This window comes from Biomphalaria glabrata, chromosome 8, assembly GCF_947242115.1.
Source record: "Biomphalaria glabrata chromosome 8, xgBioGlab47.1, whole genome shotgun sequence".
Lineage (NCBI taxonomy): Eukaryota > Metazoa > Mollusca > Gastropoda > Planorbidae > Biomphalaria > Biomphalaria glabrata.
Window position 1 is genome coordinate 28,198,605 of NC_074718.1, and position 19,463 is coordinate 28,218,067.

Here is a 19,463-nt window from a genome sequence, read left to right on the forward strand (position 1 = left end):
ACCCAGGCACCTGGGAGACAGAGGCACATGACAGTGCATCATGGCGTTGCGCTGTGAAAACTGGCGCACAGGTTGCTGAGGAAAAAAGAACAACGCTGGCAGAAGAAAAACGCCAGAGAAGAAAAGCAAGGCAAACGACACTAGCTCCAGCTGGAATAACTTGCCCAGTGTGCGGCCGAACATTCTGGGCTCACATAGGTCTCACCAGCCACATGAGGAGGCATAAAACCCCAGTGCAAAGCCCTCAGCCCCCTGGATGACAAAGTGGTCATCATCGAACCACGATGGACGAACTATATATCATACTTTAGTATTTGTCAAAAGAATTTAATTTTAACTCTTTGGCTCCGGAATTAATTCGAAATTATTTGCCACTTTTGGACGGAATTAATTTTTCCGCCATTTCAGAGTGCGCTACTTTGCTTCGATATAACTTGTATAACTTTTTTATTTATTATTGGAAAATAATAAACTTGATATAGAATTAAAGAGAAATGGATGCTCTTTCCATTTCTTATGTTTTCTAGTTTGCAAATTATGTTGTTTTTGTAATTTTGGGTTTTGAATATAAAAATGAAAAATGAAAAACTCACCAACTGACATTAAAAATATCCATCCAAGTGCATGTTTAAAGAAATTTATTGTTCAAATTGAATTGAAATAGCTTTTTTTCTCATTTTTATCCATTTGTTTACAGAACACCACAGAAGAAACAGCAATAGATGCAAAAAATAATAAACTGGAACTAATAATCCAATGTCACTACTTTAACGAAAAAGCCCATAAAAAAAGGAACACTCTTGGAACAAAACACTTTTACCCTAAAACTAGTCCAACTGTACAGCATATATATATAATTAGATTTATCAATATCACCATCAGATGAAACAAAACCACTGTCATCTGAATTCTTATACTTCTTTATCAAAGAAATATTTAGATCTACAAAGTTTATATGGCCTTGGTTGAAGCTCCATGTTAAAAAAACACGCACACAGAAAAAATAAATGTCATCTCTTTACAAACTTCGTACAAAATAAAAACACGTTAAATGAAGGAAATTCCAGATGTTTAGCAAAGGGAAACCATTCTAGATAAACAATTAAGCAATAAAAAACAAGAATTGGAGAAATGGAAACGAAAAAAATAAATTTGAAATAGCCGATGCCACCAGCGTTGGTCCGACTTTTTTCCCCTTTTTTAAAATCAACGCCCTGTGCGTTGTTGCGGAGCCAAAGAGTTAAGACTATTAAGTATGTTTTCTTAGGTGTAAGAGCACATGTGGTCTGACTTATGTCATGCACTCCTGTTTAAAAAAAAAAAGTATGCCTCTTGCATTGCATAAACAATTTTATAAAAAAAAATTTATCATCGAACCACGATGGACGAACTATATATCATACTTTAGTATTTGTCAAAAGAATTTAATTTTAAGACTATTAAGTATGTTTTCTTAGGTGTAAGAGCAAATGTGGTCTGACTTATGTCATGCACTTCTGTTTAAAAAAAAAAAGTATGCAAATCTCATTGCATAAACAATTTTATAAAAAAAAAATTTAACAATTCATGTTAATATGTAACAGTTTCTACCATATTGGTGCCAGCTTGTGTGTAACATAATGTGTAAGAACAACTGGCCTGTACAGGCTGACAAACAATACAGAAATCTTAACAGCTTATTTAAGTGATAAGAAAAAAAAATCAGTTCTTAAAAATAATTTTCTTCAGAAAAAATATTCTATTCAATTAAAGCAAGACAAATTGACTTTCAACTTGCCTAAATGGTTGTACAATGAGAACTTTGCAGAAAGGTTGCTATCCAGCAATCTCTGCAGTGCTGCCTCTATAAAAGTGTTATGTCTTGATGCAGAGGTTTGAATTTCTTGAAGGATCTGCAGACCTCTAAAGTTATTAGAAACAAAATACTAACATTGAAAAGTAGAAAAACAATAGAAAAAGAATTCAACTTTTGCAGGAGGTTGTAGGTAATAGAGAGCATGCCTCCCACCTGTACACAGATTGAAAGTAAGCTATTGGCCATTAAGGATACATTGGTGAATGCACAGTTTAACTCATTCATATTTACTCTACATTAATATTCTTCTTTCTTTTTGCACTAGAATGTTCAGTTTTTGTCTATTTGTATTTCTTATTTACCCAAGCCTGCATATTTCTGATGCTGTGGGCTCATCTACACCACACACAGTTATAGCCCATGCAGTGTTCCTTCTCACTTCATCATTCCCAGAGTTCAACAGCTGCACAAGAGGCTGCAAGCCACCATTTTCTTTAAACTTGAAAAAGATTTTAAAAAATAATTTTAATCAAAAAGGAAAACATGGTCTGGAATATTTAAAGTGTTATTGTCTAATTTAACTCTAATGAGCTAATTTTGTTAAAAACAATCAATGGTAAGTCAACTACTTTCTCTTATTATACAACAATCACTTTAGATGTTTCATTACTCAATATACAATCCTTACTCTAGATGTAAGGGAATTATTTTTGGCAGGTTTACAATAATTTTTTAAATGTCAATTATTCACACCAATATCATTATCTCTTACCTTTTAATATTATTTGTTTTAAAAATTAAGGTATAAAATTAACTAATTACATCTAGTCCATTATTTAAAAAAAAAAAGCTAGAGAGATGTGCTAAAACTGTTGTAATCATACCTCACGCCTTGACTCTGCATCACAAGCAAATGCTGACACTGCCAGAGCCACCTTACTTTGTACATTAGTATTGCTATGCAAAGTGAGACAAAAAGAACAACTATAGTTCTATATATTGTAATTTAGTTGTAATTGTTTATGTGCCTTTTTAGTTAGATAATTACTTATGCAAACCAAAAAGTTTATAAAAGTCTACACCTATATATGGTCATTTTTACTGACTGAGGCATGGATGAAAAAAGCATTTAAAAAAAAAAATTTCTCAGGTGTCAATAACATAATGAAGGGGGTGTGGTGGTTGAGTGCTTGGCTTCTAAACTGAAGAGGCCTAAGGTTCATATCTCAATGAAGGCTGAGATTTTAAATTTTGGCATATTCAGGAAGCCCCTGAGTCAACCCAACTTTAACTCTTTGGCTCCGGAATTAATTCGGAATTATTTGCCACTTTTGGACGGAATTAATTTTTCCGCCATTTCAGAGTGCGCTACTTTGCTTCGATATAACTTGTATAACTTTTTTATTTATTATTGGAAAATAATAAACTTGATATAGAATTAAAGAAAAATGGATGCTCTTTCCATTTCTTATGTTTTCTAGTTTGCAAATTATGTTGTTTTTGTAATTTTGGGTTTTGAATATAAAAATTAAAAATGAAAAACTCACCAACTGACATTGAAAATATCCATCCAAGTGCATGTTTAAAGAAATTTATTGTTCAAATTGAATTGAAATAGCTTTTTTTCTCATTTTTATCCATTTGTTTACAGAACACCACAGAAGAAACAGCAATAGATGCAAAAAATAATAAACTGGAACTAATAATCCAATGTCACTACTTTAACGAAAAAGCCCATAAAAAAAGCAACACTCTTGGAACAAAACACTTTTACCCTAAAACTAGTCCAACTGTACAGCATATATATATTTATAGTATCTTCTTCTAAAGTTCTTCATGTACTTAGTATATAAATATTCCTTCTAGTTGTGATATTCATGGAAGCAGTCAATATGAATGTGTGGGTTCGACTCCCATCCAGCGCAAACATAAACCGTTCTCCCTGACCCAAAGTGTTTACATACTCTGTCTTTCTTTATAGTTATAAAGATCCATTCTCTGAAAATGGATCTTATTCTAGCAGGGGTGTTCCATTTAATCCTATGGTCAGCATAGCTATTTATTTTGCTAACAAGACTATCAACAATGTGATTGTCAATGAAAAAAACATTCCATCTCAATAGATGCAGTGCTAAGTCTAGTCTAGGTTGACAACCCAATTTCTTGGTGGAATAAATCTGAAATTGTTCTGTTTCAGTGCCTAAATGATAGATCTAGAGATCTACATCTATCTGATTAGATTTAGATCTAGATAATGTAGAGACAGCTAAACTAGTTCTAGATCTACATTGAACATTAGCTGGGGGTGGAGCTGCTTCATCAGCTGATAAACTTCATCATTACTAGACCTAGATCTAGACCTATAAATTAATTTACTAGATCTAGATCTATATAATTAGATTTATCAATATCACCATCAGATGAAACAAAACCACTGTCATCTGAATTCTTATACTTCTTTATCAAAGAAATATTTAGATCTACAAAGTTTATATGGCCTTGGTTGAAGCTCCATGTTAAAAAAACACGCACACAGAAAAAATAAATGTCATCTCTTTACAAAATTCGTAAAAAATAAAAACACGTTAAATGAAGGAAATTCCAGATGTTTAACAAAGTGAAACTATTTTAGATAAACAATTAATCAATAAAAAATAAGAATTGGAGAAATGGAAACGAAAAAAATAAATTTGAAATAGCCGATGCCCCCAGCGTTGGTCCGACTTTTTACCCCTTTTTTAAAATCAACGCCCTGTGCGTTGGTGCGGAGCCAAAGAGTTAATAGGTACCTGACATAAGTTGGAGAAAGTAAAGGTATTGTGCTGGCAATTTGACACCTTTGCTGGTTAACAGTGGAACACGGAGACAGATGACCTTTACAACATCTGCACCATAGATCCCAAGGTTTAAAAGGGGGTACTTTCCTTCTTTTCTTTACTTTAACATGAAGAAATAGACTTAAGCCAGAATTTACATAACTTTCTTAGTCTAACAATCTAGGGCACTTGACACAATGGAAAGCCCTTGGTGTACTAGATGCAAAATTTCACGCCTCCTACTGGTTTTCCTTTCCATACCTTTGAGATCATAGAGAACTTCATAAATTTATATAACTGAAAAAAGGGAACAAAAATTTCATCTGATTCAAAATGCCAAGCTAATTGTTTTTAAATAGAACTTACTAAGATGACAAAGGGTAAATGAGTGCTGTTACAACTCCTTTGGCATGGGCCTCTGTTCTCAGCTTTTCATCCTGAGCCATATTAGTTAGAGCACAAGCAGCGTTGGCTATTACTTCCTCCCTGACCTCCCCTAGACACATTAACAGAGCATCAATGCCTCCAAGGCGACTTATCTCACTGTAGAAGAAAGTAATACAATTTCATTGCCTTGATGAGATATTTATTAATAACAACTTCATTAGTTTTCATCATTTAAAAATGAAAACACTTCGTAATCTAAATTTGGTAAAAAGGACATACAACAAATGTTTTATTAGAATGTGAGAAACCAGACATAATTGCAGGCACAGAAACTTGGCTACATCCTGAAATTTATAATGCAGAAATTTTCAATAGTAATTATGAAATTTTTAGAAAAGATAGGGCTGATAATCATGGAGGAGTTCTTTTAGCAATAAAAAACACTCTTATAGCAGAAGAAATTACCTTACCTAACCCAAAAAATATAGAATCAACATTTTGTAAAATTAATACCACCTCAACATCCCTAATAATAGGCAGCATTTACAGACCACCAAATTCTAGTTTAGAATACATGCAGGAACTATGTAATCAGATTACTACACTTAAAGAGACAAATAAAAATGCAGTTTTTTGGATTATGGGTGATTTCAACCTACCTGATATAAATTGGAAAACACTAACCATAGATAAACACCAAAACCTTAAGGACATAAATGAGCTTTTCATAGAAACTTTACACAACCTAAGTTTAGATCAAATCATTAAAAAGCCAACTAGATTAAACAACACATTAGATCTCTTCTTAACCAACAGACCTGGATTAGTAGTTGATTATGATATTATCCCTGGTCTATCAGACCATGAGATCATAAAAATACACAGTCAGATAAAAGCAGTAGCCAATACAAAACCCAAAAGAAAAATATTACTCTGGAATAAATGTAACCTAACACAACTATACCAAGCTGCATTAAACTTTCAACAAACATTCTTATTAGAATAAGACATTAACCAACCAGTCGATGACCTCTGGAATTTCATTAAAAACCATCTTAAAAGCATTATAGAAAATCATATACCAACTAAATACACTTCAAACAAAATAAATAAATGCTGGTTTAATAATAGACTAAAGAAGCTTTGTAAACAGAAGGAAAACCTATATAGAAAATTTAAAGAAACTAATGCAGAAAGAGTTTACAAAAAGTATATAAAAATTAAACACTTAACCCAAAAAGTAAGCAGACAGCTGCAGAGTGAATATATAAACAATGTAATATCTAAAGATAACAACAAAAACCTATGGGTCATACATTAAGTCTAAGAAAATGGAAACAACAGGCGTAGCGCCATTAAAAGATGAACATAACATAATACATAATGATAATGAAACTAAAGCAAACATCCTAAACAAATACTTTGCATCAGCATTCTCAGCCCCAGGAGACAAAGACATATTACTGAATTTGAACCAAGTAGACAACATAGAAGATATAGTAGTACAAGAAAATGGAATTCAAAAACTATTAGCCAACACCAAACCAAATAAAGCTTCTGGACCTGATGGTATTCCAGCTAGATTACTCAAAGAACTAAGTAATGAGCTAGCCCCAGTGTTCAAAATACTCTTTCAGGCTTCACTTAACCAGGGCAGAGTACCAAAGGACTGGAAAGAAGCTAATGTCACCCCCCTATTTAAAAAAGGAGAAAAATCTGACCCAGGAAACTACAGACCAGTATCACTTACCAGCATCACATGTAAAATCCTAGAACACATAATATGTAGCAACATCATAAACCACTTAGACAAACATAATGTCCTCACACCATACCAACATGGCTTTAGGAAATATAGATCATGTGAAACACAACTAATAGGACTAATTGATGATTTCTCAAAAGGTTTAGATAATAGTGAACAAATAGATGCTATCTTACTAGATTTTTCTAAGGCTTTTGACAAAGTTCACCACCATAGTTTGCTTAAAAAATTAAAATATTTCGGCATTAATGGTCCACTGCATCAGTGGATTAAAGACTTTCTGATAGGGAGAGAACAAACTGTAATAATAAATGGCTCTAAATCAACACCGATAACAGTAAACTCAGGTGTACCTCAAGGAACAGTCTTGGGTCCACTACTATTTTTAATTTACATAAATGATTTACCAAATTGCATTACTTCAGGAACAAAAGTCAGATTATTTGCAGATGATTGCATAATATATAGAACAATAAAAACAACACAAGACACAGATATTTTACAAAGAGAATTAGATGAATTACAGAAATGGGAATCAAATTGGAGCATGTCTTTCCACCCAGAAAAATGTCAGTTGTTAAGAGTAACAAAAAAACTAAAACAAATTAATTCCACTTATCTTATTCATGGCAAACCAGTAACACAGACTAAAAACGCAAAATACCTAGGTGTTATAATAAATGAAAAACTGTCATGGAATCCACATATTGATGAAACTACAAAAAAATCAAACAAAGCATTAGGATTTATTAAAAGAAATTTCTATAAATCAAATAAGAACATAAAACTAAAATGTTATTTAACCTTGGTTAGGCCAATAATAGAATATGCATCCTCTGTTTGGGACCCCTCAACTCAAGAAAACATTAAGAAACTAGAACAGACACAAAATAGAGCAGTGCGATTCATAACAAACGAATATTCACATTTGACTAGAGTAACACCTTTAGTAAAATCACTAAATTTAGAAAGCCTTCAGGACAGAAGGCTCAAAAGTAAAGTAGCAATCATACATAAAACACTGAATCATAATCTTCAAATACAAAAACAAAATTTAATAAAATACTCTGAAAGACACAAAGATAAAGGCACATTCCTCGTCCCATATGCTAGGACAAATTTGTACAAATACTCCTTCTTCCCTAGTGCTATTAGAGCATGGAATGGGTTGCCTGAGCTAGCCAGGAAAACCAGTGACTTGGCAGAATTTAAGTCATTGGTTAATATGCATGACTAAATGCATGACGCGTAGGACGTAATCATCTTCTTTTTTGAAGTAACGTCTGTATTATATAAGATAAGATAAGATATTCTTTTTAACCATCACAGAATTAATACATACTAAGTATTATCATTATAATTAAGTTTCTTAAGTTCTTTGATTGCTAAAGTGGCAGATTTTTCTGTATTTCAATGTATATCCAAACTTACAGACAATTTTTATTATTAGCTGTTGTCAAGTTTGCTATGGCCAATGACGCTGCTTCTTTGACTTCACCATACTCAGAGTTGAGCAGCTTAACTAAAGGAGCCAAACCACCTTAGAAACAAACAAAAATGGTCTTTAATGAAGTTGAAAAATTTTGTTTCAGCGTTTATTTTATAAATTCTTGCTATTGTGCTTAAATAATTTTAATGTTAAATAAATGATATACTTAAATAATGCTTATATCTTTCTATCAGGTTCTAAATAAATTAGTTAATTACCCATTTCTTTAATGCAATCTCTGGAGCTAACATTTTCACAAATCACACCAATAGCTAATGCAGCAGCAGCCTGCACTTCTGGTGAATCATGGGAAAGTAATGTCGTAAGCATTTTTTCTGCTTCCTGTTCGTGAAGAAGTTTACGATTTTCAGCTTTAAAAAAAATGGAAAGAATAATTTAAAAAATAGTTCATTATAATATTCATCAACTCAATGGTTAAAATCTTTCTAAGCCTTAAAAATACATTTACTTAAAGGTTATCCTATGTATCCTAACTTAAACCAATAGCTCCAATTTCCAGTTTAAAAAATCCTCACCCAAACCCTATGCAAAGAGGGAATACTCTGAACAAAAAAAATCTTTAATAAAGCATATCAAAAAAAAATATTGAGATTTAAGAACATATGCTAGTAAATAAAAACTCAACTTTAAAAAATAGATAGTTATGTCTAATTTTAAAAATATATACTTTTAATACCTTTGGAATATAAAAAAGCTTAAAAAATACTAATTTTCCTGGGAGGGAGGTATGGGCCTGTTCATAAAATTCTTTATAAAATAATGAAGATGGGATACACATCTGGTTTTTACTAAAAAAAAAAAAAGTCTTGCTCTAAACAAGACATGATGAGCTCTTCTTATAGGAAAGTTTAAAAAAGTAATAATAGCATCCCAACTTTCCAGCCCATGTTAGGACTAGACTGTAAAAAAAACTTTCTGTAATGTGATAGGAGCTAAAGGGTTCAAGTAGAACAATTATTTTTAAACATTATTTATCTTTAAGTACAAAATCAATGAGTCTATATGACATGCCTTATGTGACTGAAAATAAAAACAAACAAGTGCATTATTACATAGTTTGGATTGACCCAATAAGCAGCAAAAGTAGATGGTATCACTGAAAACTGTGAGTAGACATATGTGCATTAAAATGATACCGTAAATGTGCAAAGGTTGTGAAATGGGAGTTAATTTATTCTTTTTTTTTTAAATAATCAAAAAAATGTTGAATTATATCTAATAATCAAAAATATTTTTATTTTATTTTTAGTGTTGCTATTGATGTGATAAAACTTAAAACAAAAAATAATTAATTACAATTAAAACAATATTCTGTAAAGCCTACTGTTTGAAAAATCAAATGTTGTATGTTTTAGTCCCAATACAATATTTTTTGAGTTTTCTATTGGAGTTTAAATTTCAACATTTAAACTTATAAATATGAACAAAATGTGCATCAAAAGGGGAATTCATCAAAGTATCATAATGAGTATGAAAAAAAACAACATTTTTTTAAAAATCTGCAAAAGAATAAAATAAGTATACACAGGAGTATAATTAGTATATAAAGGTGTAAAAGAATCATTAGTAGCAGCAACAGAATTATTCAGAAAATTTTGAAGATAAGTATCAATAGAAGTATCACTACAAGAATAAATTATCTACACCTACCACTCCTCGCAGATCTGGCTATGGCCTTCGCAGCACAAACTTTTACATCAGGTAAAGTGGGAATAATGCAATCGCCTCCAAAGGGGGCATCTTCTTTTGCATCATCCTCCTTCTTACCCTTCGCTAAAAATGAATATGAACTAATAAGTTATTGTTTGTTTCAATGTTTTTTTTTTATAAAACTATATCAATAAGGCATAAAAGTATGTGGTTATTTATATGAAATTTAGCAAAGATAGATCTGAGCTTAAGATAAATATTTATATAAGTTATATCTTACTACACAATCAATTGTACACCACAACCCCCAACAGTTTTCAGTTTTTAATTAAAAAAAAAAAGCTCATGTACCCATTGTTAGACTTATTTCTTATGTCTGTCATGGACCACAACATGTGCTAAGAAAAAAGGATGTGAATTTTTGATCTTATAATAGTAATGCTGAAAGCATATCTGCAGTTCAGCATGTAAGCCGTAATTTAAAATGAAATAAAGTTAAGGTAGTTGTTTAAATAAAATTTAAAAAAAAAAAATCCAGATTCCTATTAAAATAGCTCCATTTAAATTTTGTTTTTTACAAAAATTTATTTACACAATTTTCACAAAATTTCTATAAGTTTAGATATTTATTCTACATTTCTACATTATACCTTAATAAAAAAAAATAATCACTATTCTCTCCATTTTTACACTATTTTACTTTAACTAGAAATTACTTTTATTGTCATCTTTGTTTTCTGAGCAATGATCACACATATAGGCCTATACAGCTAGAAATGATGTATTAACTGTGTATTAAGTAGCTACTATGACGCTAGACAGTAAGTTTTCATTCACCTACTTTCTTTAGCACTTTTTTTGTTTCCTGTTCTTGATGAAGACTTTTTCCCACCTTCTTTTTTGTCATCTTCTGGTGGAGCAGCATCAGTAATTAGTGCAACAAAGCGTTTCAATGCTCCATTGTCTCTGACCAGCTGGCTCACAGATTGCAATCATCACATTATTCACATATTACCAATAATATTACTAGCAAAGTGAAAACTATTCAATACTATTTCTGCATTACTTTTTTTTAAAGATAAAAATATTTTCAAACAAATTTTGTGGCAATTTAGAAAAATGATCTAAAAGCTGAAAACTCAATAAAGTATTAAAAACTCTAAAAAAAAAACTAAAAAAAAACTGACGTCTTATCCCTTTACTATTCATTAACTTGAAAAAGAAAAGATAATTAGTCTTTCCATAACCAATCAGCAATGTTTTAATATTTTTTCCTGTTAAAATTTTAAATTCATCTAATTGGCCAGCTTGCTCTGGACACAATGATTCACAATGAATAATAATACTTGTTAATTCTAAGCCTCTTCTAGACACAATGATTAATTAACTTGCCTTTATTTCTACTTAGTTTAGTACTTATTGATAGATATTTGTTACCACTAAGCTCTCTGGGTCTTCAAGAAGATTGGACAGGACCATCACCGCCATAACATGAAGGTCATTGAGAGTTGGCTGAGCCAGTATGTCCAGAAGTCTTCCAATGGCATCAATCTCTCTGAGCACACGTCTGTTTTCACCTATGAAAAATGTGCTCTAAAATTATATTTTGTTTTAGTTACCCATCAAAATAATAAATAAATAAATATATACAGTAAACACAATGTTTCTCATTTTTAAATTATATCACATGCACAAAAATTTGCTGTTTCTTATCCTTTGAGAACAACATTAAGATTAATACTACTTTCATATTGTTTTAACATATTGAGCTTATTACTGTATAATTTTGTGAGTGAATTAATTTTTTCTACAACCTGTTTTGTAAATAACAAAGTAATTAAGAAATCAAGAGCATGCATTAAAAAATGTTCACTCGCACTGCCTCCACTACATAATGTGCATCACCAGGAGGGACCATATCTTCAATCAGGAAGTTTTGAAATTGGTCAATAGCTATAGTATCTATATTCTTTTGACAAAGAGAAGACTATATTAGATTGGAGATATCATCCCCATGGCAGATGTAATAATTCCTACAGACATCCTCTATGCCGAGCTTGTGGAGGGAGTCAGACTCAAAGGAGCTCCTAAGACTGACCTACAGTATGTTTGCAAGGTGAGATCTGATGACTAAGGTATCAGTGAAAGTATGCGGGAGGAAATCAAGGATTGGACACACTGGAGGTAGACTGTGTGCATGCTGCTACAAATCTGCATGAAACAAAAGGAATGAAGCAGATTTAGACAACAGAATGAGAAAGAAAGCTGCCCTATCAAACAGCCCTAAATCATTCATATGCACAAACTGTGGCAAACTTTGCCACTCAAGAATCAGCTTGTTTAGACATATACAAGAAAAATATTACCTATTATGTTTATTACTTGAGCATATTTATTAACTTACTGTCTTGAGAAAGTCTATCAAGAGCCAGAAGAGCTAAACGTTGAATAATTGCATATTCTGATTTCACCAGATCCAAAACTGGCTGAAGACCATTGTATTCTCTAACACTGGATCTGGCTTTGTAATCCTAAAAACAAAAAGGGTAAACTATTTTCTAACAATATCAATTTTAAAAAGCAACTAGTGAAATCAGTTTTTTTAGTTATGCTAAGTAAATGTGAAATAATTTTTTATCAACTTTATTTTCATCATATCTAGTTTAATTTATTGCCATCATAAATTGTAAATGCACATATTTAACTCTTTCTATGCGCAATTATTTTCCATGTTTGATGGAATTATTCATTTAGTTCATTTGTGTTTCACTACCCTGTTATGATGACTAAATTTCATACCATTTGTGTATGAAATCAAGAAATGTTATATCGGTGTAAAAATTCACGAAAAATGCATGCTCTTTTTATATAACACAAATTAAAGTTTATAAAACCAAAAATTAATTTAATTTAATGGGGTCAAAAATTAACGTTGGTATCATCAGATAGGAGTGAAAGAGTTAAGAGGTCCACTGGCACCACTTTACATTAGAGTGTAGTGGCCAGTGGCATAAAGCACCTAGCTAGACAATCATGATATAATATTTTATCTTCAATGTTTTTTCTAAGTTGATAATGTGACATGATGGTAAGATTGGTATGAAAAGCAACTTGAATGATTTCTAGCAAAAAGTGATAAAGTTTTTAGTTGTTTTTTCTAATTCAATCAATCAATTTATTTTTCCTGTATAAATACAAAATGGAAAAATAATTAATCTATAAAGAATACAATGTATGTTTAAAAAATATTTTAACATACATCTTCTACAAATAAATCAAAGAATTGTTTGTTTTTTTTTCATCTCAACTAATTGAGGTTTGCATAATTTTTCACCTAACAGTGTTTTATTTGTATTTTCTACTCAAATCTTCCCAGAAAAGCACTAAAACTAGATTCTAACTTTCCCCTGAGCCATCATACATATTATGTTTGTCTGTTCAGCATAATTTGTCAGCTTACCATAACTAACTGAGCAATGGCTTCTACAGAGTTCTTCTGCACGTCTGGGTCATGTGATGATAAAAGGTGGACTAATTGCTCAACACCATTGGCTGCCTGAATAGCAACTTTACTAGCAAATTCATTGGCCATGAATGACAAAGCAAGAGCAGCAAATTCATGTATTACAGAATCCTCTGAAATTAGTAATATTGGGAGTATATATAAATATATAACATAAAGAGCTTAGTAATGTTTCAATTAGTCAATATTTCATAAGAAGATGTTTAAATCTGAGATTATCTTTCATTTGTAAGTGAAACAGACTTCTTTTAAAAGCCAAATTTCAATACAAAATTTGTTGTACCCAGAACTTAAATGCTTTAACCTTTCAAGTTCTTTCATATAGGACATTGTTGGTCGACTTTTCATGGGACGATATATATATATATATATGCAAAATACCAGTGATTGGGAGAAGGTAGAAGGTAGCTTTTATATAGCGCTAATTTCATGCTTTTAGCATGCTCAGAGCGCTATAGTTTAATCTCATTTGTAAACCAGTTGGGGGGGGGGGGGGGGATGTAGTTTTCATATGGCGATGGCAAAGAGATCTCTTCAATTCTCAAACAGATTTGCAACAAATTTTGTACTCAGGTTCCTTTTACCTTTTAGGTACTCAATAAGAACTGGTTTTGACAGATTTTTAACCTGACAACCGATATTCGCAAAAAGCCAAAGCTCTAAAAACATATGTATTTTATTTTCAGTATTTCTCCAATAGTCTGCAGTGTATAAACAAAGTGAAAAAGAAATAGCACAGTAATTCCATATTTTTAAAAAGTAAGTTATGGAGATCATTAAAATGTGGTCCATTTTTTTAAATTTCAGTAAAAAAGAATAGGAAGGAATGTTTCAACCATAGTAAACAATATAAAGCCTAGGAACAAATCAACGGGTATAGCTGGTGTGTACTTCTAGCTATATATTTATATAAAAACTGATTTTGCTTGAAATTTAAGTAACCCTTACCCTAATAATATCTAGCTTTTATATTATGTATTAAGCAGAAATTAAAATTTCTTATATTCAAATACTTTATAATACAAACATCATTAAGCACCATACTTCAAAACAATAACCTGGGCTTGTTTAAAACCCACATAATTAGACTATTCAGAATATTTTATTAGCTTGCTTCTAACCCACTTAAATTATACAGAATATTTTATTAGCTTGCTTCTAACCCACTTAAACTATTATTTTATCAGTTTGCTTCTAACCCACTTAAATTATACCGAATATTTTAACAAAGTCCTACATTGTTCAACCATTTAACAGCATCATAAGTGTTAAATGGAAACTAAATATATACTTTTACATTATTTCAGTATTATCTACAAAGTCAAAGCAAAAGGGAGAAAATTTTTTTTACAAAGATAACTTCTTATCCTTAAGGCTAAAGTGCATTAAGGTCAATTAAGGCCTTAAGTAACAATATAATTAATAGACCCCAGGTGGACAATGACTTTGTCTGCACTAGATGAAGAATCATTTGCAGGTCACAACTGGGTTTGTGCACTCATCCGTAATCTTCAGAGACTTTGTTATTATTTAATAATAATAAAAACATTTTCAGACTCTAAATGTTAATGTTGACAAAAAAAAATACATAGATTGCAAATACTTCTCAAACTTGTTATCCTTACCATCTGAATTCAATAAAGAAATTATAGCAGGTATAGCACCTGATCTTTTCCTTAGTGCTTTACGAACTTCAGCTAAAAAACATTAAAAAAATACTTTTTAAACAAAAAAAAAAAAAAAGAAAATACCTCTTGTATACAACTTATAGAGAGATTATTTGCTCTTAATAACTAATGAATTTTAGATTTGTTTAAAAAAGGGAAATTTTTTTTACCCATCCCATTAACAACCCCCCACCTCTAAAAAACATCCAGGTTAAGCGAATGTAGAAATCTACAAAACTTTATAATATTCTAATGATAGGCCTTGAGATCAAGAAATAGAAGAAGATGAGCACAATTTTCCTGAATGATTTTTTTTTTCAACTCTTGAATAATACAAAACACATTCTGAAATACCTGAAGATGTATAGTCTGTTCAAGATACATATTTTTTAGTTCTCTAGTCAAAATTAAAAATTTTTTTTTTATTATTTGAGAAATTATAAGTCAAACTAAAGTTTTTCCCCGTGTGGTCAACCAGCTAGTAATTCTTTTCTCAATGATATATAGAAAATGTCAAATTTCTAGAAAAATAGTTTTTGGGATGGGTGTCCAGATTTTTACCACCCACCCAGGTTCTGGATGTATAAGTTGAATAGAGGTGTAAAAAGTTATAATAAATAAATAACACAAATCTCTGCTTAGTTCTAATTAAATAAAATAGTTAGAGACAAAAAGAGAATTTCAACTGACTGTGAGCACACATAACACCAAGAGCCATAATAGCGTGTCGACGAACTGTTCGATCTGGACCTTGAATTAAACTCAGCAAAGGGTCAAGGACTTCCAGATCGAGTAATACCTTTTTGTTTTCATCACCTGAAATAGTCATGAAAATAAACCTGAAGTCATATTATTTGTTACAATTTGAAATAATTTAAAAAAAAAAAACACAATTTTCCTGCCTCTCCTCCTCATTACCAAATAAAATATATTTTCCTAAAATTAAACTTTTGAAATATAAAAACTAGCGATATTTTGGGTCAGTAAAAAATGTTATTTGTGATTTTAAAAAAAGTATTCAGTTGTAGGTGAAGGTGATAAAATATTGTCGATCTAATGGGATTTATGTAATGCTATATGCTTTTTAATGCATTAATAGTGAAATGTAGAAAAACCATAACTGATTCATTGACAAGTTAATGAACGACCAGGCAACAGAGCTTTCTATAACACACAACACATACTTAAATGCAAATTTATTTCTAGGAAAACAAAGAGAACTACCTACAAAACAATCGTAAGACCAGTAGTTATATATGCAAGTGAAACCTAGATGTTGAGAAAAACAACAGAAAATCTGCTAAAGGACAATCCTCAGAAAAATGTATGGTCCCATACATTAGGAAACCGGATTGAGGACTTGCACCAACCAAGAAATATAACAGCTATATGAAGACCCTTCTATAGTGATGAGCATAAAAAGGAAAAGATTATGTTGGGCAGGTCAACTTGAAAAATGTCAGAGAACAGAGGAACAAAGATTGTTCACAAGTAAAAATCAAAAGGTATGCCTAAAAGCAGCCAGACAACAAGTACGGTGGCTTGATGATGTAGAGGCGGATCTACAACAGCTAAGAGCCGGGTCATGGAGACTTAAAGCGCAGAATAGATCAGAGAATGGAAAGATGTGCTAGAGCAGGCCAGGGCCCTCTATGGGCTGTGGTGCCACTGGGATGGATATAATTGATCCAATCTTAGCCTTTCATAAAGCTAGTTTTACTTCATGCTTTTTTCAAAGGTGATACATTTCTTAGACATTAGAAATGGATTTGTTGTAATAAAAATGTGAGTAATATATTCAGCTAATCTACTTAGCTTTTGAGACAAAAGACTTTCTAAAAAAAAAAAAGAAAATTCCCCAAAAATGTGTGGTTATTGAACTGTTGCTCACATTTGTCAACAAACTTGTAGATGGCTTCACAAGCTTTTGACTGCACATCCTCCTCTGGGCTGTTCAGCATTAGAACCACAGTCGCAGCCTGGCGACTTTCAACAAGGAGTGTTTCAAACTGAAAAGGTAAAATCAACAATAAATTAACCAAAGAAATATTAATTGAGCATTTAAGTTTACAACTAAATGTTATAAAGTCTGAATATGAAGCCTGAAAAACATCAACAAAAATATCACACCCATTATGATAAACATTCAAAGACATGAAAAAAAAAAGTTAAAGCATAATGAATCTTAATATAATTTTATATGTACAGTAATAAACAAAATTTGTTAAAAAAAACATAAACAAAAGATGCAAAAGCAAAATTAAAACAAATACACATCATACATCATGTTTTTCCATTTGCTAACAGTTATTTTCGTAACATTATTCAATTTCGATGGACAAAATATGTTTTTGAAGGTAATTTTTTTTCTGTGCAACAATTATTTTTTTTTAAATTAATACAAAGTCCATGAACATAAGTCAATATAAAAAAAAATAAAACTTAAGATAGCAAATCCATCGCAAATTTATTATATACTTACTAAAGGTCCATGCTATGAAAAGAAAAAGGCACATTAATACAAATTATTTAAAATAGTACAGCCATGATGTAAAAAGATTTTAAAAATTAAATTTGTTCCAAACTTCCCAGTTTAAGGGAGAAAAAAATTATTATGTTTAAATGAAAACTTGTTTTTAATTTTTTCTGGTATAGACATAGTATTATCTGAATATTAATTAGTAAAATCAAAATTTATGGAAGTTTATAGGCACACCCACCTTGGCATTTTGTAAGTTGACAAATAGTAAGAACAAAGTTTATGATAACTTTTAGGTCACCACCTTAGCTTACTTTAAGTTAACAAATATTAAGAACAAAATTTATGGTAACTTTTAGGTTCACCACCTTAGCTTACTGTAAGTGCACAAAAATGTGAGAATAATATTTAAAAAGAAAATGGCAAGTGAAAGTGAAAGCAATATAAACTGTATAAACTCAACACGTGTTTAGAAAAAAAGAATGATTGTTTCCCCTTCTAATCAGTGAGTGCAAATACAAATCTTGTAATGAAGTTTATAAGTAATTTAATAACCAACACAATTTGTAAATCTCTATTTTACTTACTGGTGAAGTGGTCTACATTTTTTTAATTGAAATAATAACAATTATTTTATTATTACAAGAATCAACAATTTCAAAAACAAAACTTGGCAAGCAATACTATATTTCAAAGCATCTTAAAATAGTGTACATGCTACTTTAAATTACAGACACTGAATTAAATGCACATTTGCGAGATGACAGTTCTTATTTCTTTTGATAAACTAAACAAAGTGAAAATCAAAATGCTCATCAATGCTGAAATACAATTACAAACCCAAAGTAAATACTTACCCCTGTCACACCCTATTGGTTTAAAATATTAAGTTTAATAAAATTTTTAACTCCATTTCATCAAAGAAAATATATTTAAACAACATATTTATCTATGTAAAACAAAATAAATACTAAAACTTACATTAATGGAATAAGATAGCTACATTTCTCTCTCTCTCTCTACATATATATTCATGTAAGCTTAAGTTCTGACTAATTCACCCATTAAGAATTCTCTCATTTGGGGGTGATAAAAAAAACACATTAATATGAGCCTGTTATTATTTTCTTGGAACAACTAAACATTGTTCATATACAAAACAACCAGTGGTCTATTTTCCTAAAAGAACTATTTTTTTAATTCTTTATAACAAGTTTTAATTAAAGGATAAATACAAATATTTAACAGCACAATATGATATTTTTTTATTATTTTTTTTTTTTAGAAAACATTTAATTGCACTTGTTTTGAAACTGAAAGGCTACTTTATGTCTTTTAATTTTATTGTGGAGTGAACTTAGTCAAAAAAAGAGTATAAAAAACAGAATATGAGAGAACTGAATGAATACATGAGTTTGTATAATTCAAGTGTAAAAGAGACTGCTTTTATAAAATGTGATAAAGAGAAGTTCCACTTTCAGACCCTGGAATCTATAGTCAGATGATGTAAAGGTCTGTTTCTGTGGCTCATGGTTAATGACGGTGTCACATGGCCAGCAAAACGACCACCTTTACTTTTCCCCAACTAAAGTCAGGTACCCATTTGAGCTGGGTGGACTCAGAAGCACCCAAAGATCCTGAAATTAAAATTTCTTTCTTCACCAGGATTCAGTTCGGAAGCCAAGGAGACAAAGAATTTTTTTTTAATGGGTTACAATTTAACTGACAGGAGCAAATAAATTCTGAATGCTTATAAAGGTTGGCTATACTTAAGGACTTCATCTCAAATCTAGATCTAGAATTGATGAACCAAAAAAAAAATGCTAATGCGTATACATAATAGTGAAAGACTACATTGTGAGAAAAGGTCA

At 30.9% G+C, this 19,463-nt stretch overlaps 1 protein-coding gene across 2 annotated transcripts in view; it reads right to left on the reverse strand.

The window, feature by feature from the left end:
• Positions 1–19,463, reverse strand: part of LOC106076214 (armadillo repeat-containing protein 3-like) — a 37,990-nt gene that overhangs the window by 14,006 nt on the left and 4,521 nt on the right. For both annotated transcript variants that reach the window (XM_013237074.2, XM_056037423.1), the window contains exons 3-16: positions 17,005–17,122; positions 15,804–15,929; positions 15,072–15,143; positions 13,384–13,559; positions 12,328–12,454; positions 11,361–11,500; positions 10,765–10,897; positions 9,924–10,046; positions 8,471–8,623; positions 8,195–8,303; positions 4,978–5,154; positions 2,680–2,752; positions 2,158–2,294; positions 1,778–1,902 (exon numbers count right to left, since the gene is read on the reverse strand). In XM_013237074.2, coding sequence (XP_013092528.2) covers positions 1,778–1,902; positions 2,158–2,294; positions 2,680–2,752; positions 4,978–5,154; positions 8,195–8,303; positions 8,471–8,623; positions 9,924–10,046; positions 10,765–10,897; positions 11,361–11,500; positions 12,328–12,454; positions 13,384–13,559; positions 15,072–15,143; positions 15,804–15,929; positions 17,005–17,122 — 1,789 coding nt within the window. The remainder of the gene's footprint in view (positions 1–1,777; positions 1,903–2,157; positions 2,295–2,679; positions 2,753–4,977; positions 5,155–8,194; positions 8,304–8,470; positions 8,624–9,923; positions 10,047–10,764; positions 10,898–11,360; positions 11,501–12,327; positions 12,455–13,383; positions 13,560–15,071; positions 15,144–15,803; positions 15,930–17,004; positions 17,123–19,463) is intronic.